At 43.8% G+C, this 6000-nt stretch overlaps 1 protein-coding gene across 14 annotated transcripts in view; it reads left to right on the top strand.

The window, feature by feature from the left end:
* Positions 1–193: 193 nt before the first annotated feature.
* Positions 194–6000, top strand: part of Aak1 (AP2 associated kinase 1) — a 154931-nt gene continuing 149124 nt past the window's right edge. For 3 of the 14 annotated variants that reach the window (XM_010609674.2, XM_010609675.2, XM_010609672.2), the window contains exon 1: positions 194–696. In XM_010609674.2, the coding sequence (XP_010607976.1) occupies positions 534–696 (163 nt within the window). In that variant the 5' untranslated portion in view covers positions 194–533. The remainder of the gene's footprint in view (positions 697–6000) is intronic. The other 11 variants (XM_010609673.2, XM_010609676.2, XM_010609681.2 and 8 more) reach the window with 6 other exon arrangements.

Here is a 6000-nt window from a genome sequence, read left to right as displayed (position 1 = left end):
ATTCTCAAGTGGGTGCCGCGGGGATGCTGCCTGGCGGGGCAAGTGGGGAACCCGGGAGGCGGGGGAGGCAGTGCCCGGCAGGGTCGGCGCTGCCCACGGCTGCCGGAATCCCTCCTTTATTAGCCCCGGGCACGGGGATCTGGGGTCCTGGGGTGGGGATGCGATTTCAACTCAGGGTTTTTCTCGCCAGGAAAAATGCATGAAGCGTTTCCCCAGGATGATGGCTTTGCTACCCTTAGGACTCAGCAGTTGAATTTTTAAGTATGTTACTGATTCATCCTCTCTCTTCCTCTGTCATCACAGGTTTAAACTTACACGAATCGCTCTCTGGAGGAGGAGGGGACCCGCCGCGCGATTGACACGCATATTCCTATAGGCATCCTCCTCCCTCAGCTCCCACCCCCAAGGCCGGATTCGGGTGGCTCCTCTTCGAGCTGAAATCAGAGAAGAAATCTTTAGATCTATTTTCTTAAAAAAGAAAAAAAAAATCTAGAAATCATCGGCATTTTGCGTTGCTGCTTCTTATTTGCAAGATGAAGAAGTTTTTCGACTCCCGGAGAGAGCAGGGCGGCTCTGGCCTGGGCTCCGGCTCCAGCGGAGGAGGGGGCAGCACCTCCGGCCTGGGCAGTGGCTATATCGGAAGGGTCTTTGGTATTGGGCGACAGCAGGTCACTGTGGACGAGGTGTTGGCAGAAGGTATGGTGGAACTCAGTACGCCGTAAATTAAAATCTTGTGCTGATGTGGCAAGACTCTGGTGTCTAGTTGAATCTATGAATGGGTTTTGACCAATTGACCCACCCTTCCCCCTTCACTGTCCCTGTGAGAGTCATTGTCCTTGAGAGATTTGAAACTGAGATTGGAAAGTGACAGAGTATAAAGGGGTGGGGGTGGGTTGTTGAAGTTGTTTACCTCAGTGGCTTTTTATTTTCGAAAAAAAAGCATTGAGAAACCATCGTCTTTCCCTTACTGAATTATGCGGATCAGACAGAAATAGGGTGTGTGAAAGTATAAAGCTTGACATGAAATGCTGGGTGGTGGGCTTGTCATCTTGTAAAACTTGAATGTAGATGTGAAGGCTGAAGGATGGGATGGGGGGATCTTTAAGAAGAGAGATGGGTTTCTTCTACCCAACTTTCCCACTTCTATAAGTAGATACTGAAAGGAAGAGAAGATTTTCAGGGAATAGGAATGTGTTTGTCTGAGTCAAGGTTCTCGGTGGATTTTACTAGGTTTGTTTCCTAGCTCAACTGTAATCAGATTCCCCAGGATATAGCTAAAATAACAGAAATGATATGAAATGAATGTGATTATTTTGAATTCAGTCTCATAAGCCCCTCTTCTGCTTGTTTTAGTTTTTATTAAGGATAACTTGAGAGTGGCTCTGATTTTGTTTCTCTTCTGTTTAAGAAGATGTTTAGATCTGCTGTGTAAATGCCCTCCGTGTGTGTTCATTTGTATATCTCTGAAATACATCTTTATTCTCCAGGCTTTTGGGAAATCTTTGCATGTTTCTTTTGGTAACCTTAACCTCGACCTTCATAATTATGCCAGACTCATACTTTTCACAGCTCGTTGCTTGCTTAGTGTGCTTTTATTTTTAATAAAAGCAGCAATTTCCTTGGCATGAAGCAATTCAAACTAATTGGATGGGGCCGACCTGCTGTAGGTTTTATAGGCTGTGAGGGGTTGGGGAGGGGGAGGCCTCTATTGCTGCAGCATAGTGGTAGGGAGCATTCTGTTAGCTAGGGAAGAGAGAAAGTGAAGAGGCCCTTTTTAAAATCTTGCAAGCTAAGACTGAAGCAAAGGTCCCTACCTGGGCCTAGGAAATGCCTGTCACGGTGAGTGTTGTAGGCTGGTGGGTGGGTTGAGAAGATGGAGAAGCCGCTTGGTTCCCAGCCTGTGCAAGCACTGGATTCAACAGGGCCTAGTTCTTTTGGAGTAGGGTTGAAAACAGTGCTCGAAAAACACTTATTTATTCATTTATTTAAACCAACAATTATTGTCCTTGTGAAATTATTGCTGTTTTTCTTTCTCAGTACTACTCTGGCTGGACTTCATCCGGGGCCTGTCCCTGTCCCTCTGGATCCTTCCTTGTAGGCTTTGGTGCAGTATGGGAGATGCTTCTGTGCCCGCTGCCAGATCTCTACCCTTGAGTCTGATCTGTCTCTTTCATCCCTGTGCCAAAGCACTTTACTGCAGTGGGGTGGAGAAAGGGAGAAGGAGTGTATGTGAGAGAGAGAGATGAGGAGCAATGAGGGGGCGCAGAGCTCTTTCCTCCCTGTTTCATGGCCTTTACTGACCTTATAGCCCCAGAGCATTTTGTTCATCTAGGATGGTGTCTCAGAAAGGATGGTGGTGCCCTCACCGGTGCCTTCTCTGAGTCTGAGAAGAGTGATGGAGAAGAGAAAAGGAAAAATTGGTGTTTGTTATCTAGGCTGGCCTCCTCTTACCTAGAGTTCATGCTTGACAACTGCGCATCATGCATTATGATATTTTCAAGTAGAACTTGCACTTCTGCATTCCTTCATTTATATATTCACTTAACAAATAGTTATGGATTGCCTATCACGTGCCAAGCACTGTGCTAGGCTTTGGGAATATGATGTTAAACTAGATGCTAGAGTTTATGAGTTGCTTTAAGAGATAAAAATTGGCCACTTGTAACAGAGTAATTAATTAGTACCATCATGGAGATAAGCGTAGTGTGCAGTGGCTGTGAATTTTATTTTATTTATTTATTTTTTGGGCCCCCAGCTTTAGGAAGTCAAGAACTGTTTTGTACAAGAGAAAAAGCCTGAAGAATGAGTAGCAGTTAGCCACTGTGGTGGCCACATGGGCAAAGACTGAGTAGCAAGAGAGAGTGTCCTGTAATGTCAGGTCTGGCAATGCTGCCTATTTTATGTTCTTTGACTATATTTGAGTCAGAATTTGTGGGCTTTGAAGTAAGGTTCAATATACAGAGTATTTTTGTAGTATCTGTGAAGTCCAGAGGTACTACTAAGCTCTGAAAGGGGATGAGAGAGCTATAATTGTGCTGCCTGCCTTTAAGGAGGTGCTCATAAATTTGGGACAAGACAACATTCCCACATACTGTAGTGTGGTTGTCAGCACTGACTGTAGAGTCAAACAAATTTCGGATCTGTTCTTACCAGCTGTGGTGCTATGACAGACATTCCAGAGCACCCTGAATCTCTATTTTCCTGTGGCAGTGTTCTTAAGAGGGACCCTGTGTCCAGAGCATCCTTAGCATCAGCAAACTTGTGAGCAAGGTAGACTCTAAGGCCTCACTCTATGGACTGTGGATATGGGGCTTTACTACCAAGTTCTAGGGAGGTTTTGATGTAAACTAAGGTTTGAGAACTACTGCCCTATGCCAAGGTATATATTTAACATTTTTCATTTGCTCAATAAGTGGTAGCCATTAATTACCAGAAAAATCTATAGATAAATACATAAAGAGAGAAAGTGTAATGTGAAAGCTAGTTTGACTATAGCAATCAGAAATAATCCCTTTCCCCCGTTGTGGGTGGACTGAGCCAGATGCTCTTTGAAGAAACCTTACCAGCTCCTTAAAGGGTCAACAGTGTTTTAGGTAGCCAGGCTTCCTCCTTGGTCCCTCTTCTTTGAGGCCTGAGTGCTGAGCTGTCCATCATTCCCAACCAGAGTTGTTTAAGGACAGTGAGTTGTACATAAGGTGCTCAGGGCAGTGGCCAGGCAGTTTATGGAGAGTGATATATGGGCCTTCAAACGTCAGCCTGATTATCACCATATCCTGTTGATTATTTCTTTCTCCCTCGTGTAGTTATTGATCTGTGCTTCATAGTGAGGAATTGTAGGCACCCTAAGAAACAGATACTGGGGTGCCATCTCTATCAGCAACATCAGTCTTTGTGTTCTGATTTTGCTAAGTGGTTCAGGGAAAATTTATCGGGGGGAAAAAAGGCACTGAGTCTTCATTTGGAGGGATATGGCTATTCCTAGGCTTGGCGGTGGGAAGGATACCTTCCAGCTTTCTTGGTAAAGATGCCATTATGAAATGCTAACTCATATCTGAGCTAATGGGTGTGTGTTATCAAAGGAAGATTTGATTAAAGCTTCCAAAAGAGCTCTTGGGGAAAATTAGAGCAATGCTTAAAGAAGGACTAAGAAGCAATAGTTTTGTAATGCTTCTTTAGCTATATGAAGCCTTCTTTTTTCTTTTGGTCAGTTTGTGGGATTGAACTCAGAACATTGCACTTACCAGGCCCATGCAGTGCCAGTGCCACTGAGCTACATCCCTAGCCCAATTAAGCCTTTTATCTAAGCTTTGAACAAAAAATACATTATTTAGTTTTATTTATTTACGTTTTTGAGACAGGGTCTCACTATGTATTTGAGACTGACCTGGAACTCACTATGTAGCCCAGGCTGGTCTCGAACTCACAGTGATCCTCCTGCCTCAGCCTCCTGAGTGCTGGGATTATAGGCATGTGACACCATGCCGGGCTTAAAAAGTATATATTGAATGCCTTCTCTGTGTCCAAGACAATCTTCCAGAACTGTATCAATTCTGTGTAAGACTGACTAGCTAGCTTCTCAGAACAGTTTTCTTATCCAGGTCCAGTGCTAATGAGAGCTAAAACTCCAAATCAAAAAAGCCTCCATGATTTTTCCTATCTGTAGTGCAAAGTAGTAGGGCCTAAAAATGTGAGTCCACCACCACACACAAAAAAAGCATATAATTTGAACATCTTGGTGGTATCAATACAATGCACATATATATTCATCTAGTGAACATTTACTAATGCTTTTTTTGTGTAGCACTGTATTAGGTCCCAGAGATAAGAAGTTAGATGGGACATGGACTCATAGACCAATAGATGAGAAATAACCCTGAGATAAGTGTCTAGCCCTCAGCATATTCTTTAGACTATAGTGAGAGAGGTTAGGAGTTGATAAAAAGTAAGGGTCTAGGGATTTGGGCTCTTAGTGAATAGAAAGTTTGAACAGGAGTGGAAATTACTCAGCAGATGTTTCCACTGAGGTTCACCCAAGACCTTCCAGCCAGAGGGAATGGCATGTACAAGGGTGTGGAGAGGTGAAACAGAACAGTATACTTCAGGAAAACTGACTAGTCTGATGTTACTATTTTGGGTAGTACAGATTACCCCTCCAGAATCAGGGAAAGGACATGGAGTGACAGAGTGAAGTTCTTTTGTATGTGCTTCCACATGTGCATTCGGATATGATTGCTGCTCAGTGGCCCTGGCCCTTGAGAAGAATTGTCATAGCTTTAAGTATGTACTGCTCTCCTGCCGTACCTCAGTGCTGTGCTGGTTGAGAGGAAAAGAAACAGCTAATGTCTGGGTCAGGGGTGTCCTAGGAAAGTCCTAAAAGGCAAGAAGCTTGAAGCAGAAGCAGGCAGGTGTGTGTGTGTGTGTGTGTGTATGTGTGTTAAGCAGTGTTACAGAAAGGAATGAACAGGGGAGATAGTAAGGATATTTGACTAGAGTAGAACATCTGTTGGCGAGAAAAGGAAGGAGTAAGTTTATGGAGCCCTTTGAACACTGAGAGACTGGTTAGAAACACCTGAGGGCTTCTCTTGACGCAAACACCAGTTTGATCCTTCGCACTTCAGATGTCTTTGCCTGCTGGGAACTCTGGTCTTTCAGAGGCAAACTGCAGATTTTCAGGGGGTGGTTTGTGAATGGTGTCTTCTTCCTGGCTTCAGACTTGATGACGCTTATAGCTTTGCTAAATATAGCCAAATCCAGAATTCAGAAATGAAGTCCAGAATAAGCAATTGCTGTGGTCAAAACCTTTCCTTTGGTCTTTCTAACAAAGTGAAGCTCATTTAGTGATAAATGATGGAGAGCGAGCACATGGGTTTTGAGTGGGAGAATGTGTGTGTGGGCGTGTACTTGTACCTCAATAGCTAAAATGACGTAGAATACACAAGAAAGATGATAAATATTAATAAGCATTCAAAAAATCACTGCATCAGAGCCATCATTTTACTT

The sequence above is a fragment of the Fukomys damarensis genome, unplaced genomic scaffold (assembly GCF_012274545.1).
Source record: "Fukomys damarensis isolate Sample0158 unplaced genomic scaffold, DMR_v1.0_HiC HiC_scaffold_2, whole genome shotgun sequence".
Taxonomy (NCBI): Eukaryota; Metazoa; Chordata; class Mammalia; order Rodentia; family Bathyergidae; genus Fukomys; species Fukomys damarensis.
Note: the sequence above shows the minus strand (reverse complement) of the source record. Positions and strands in the feature narration are given on the sequence as shown.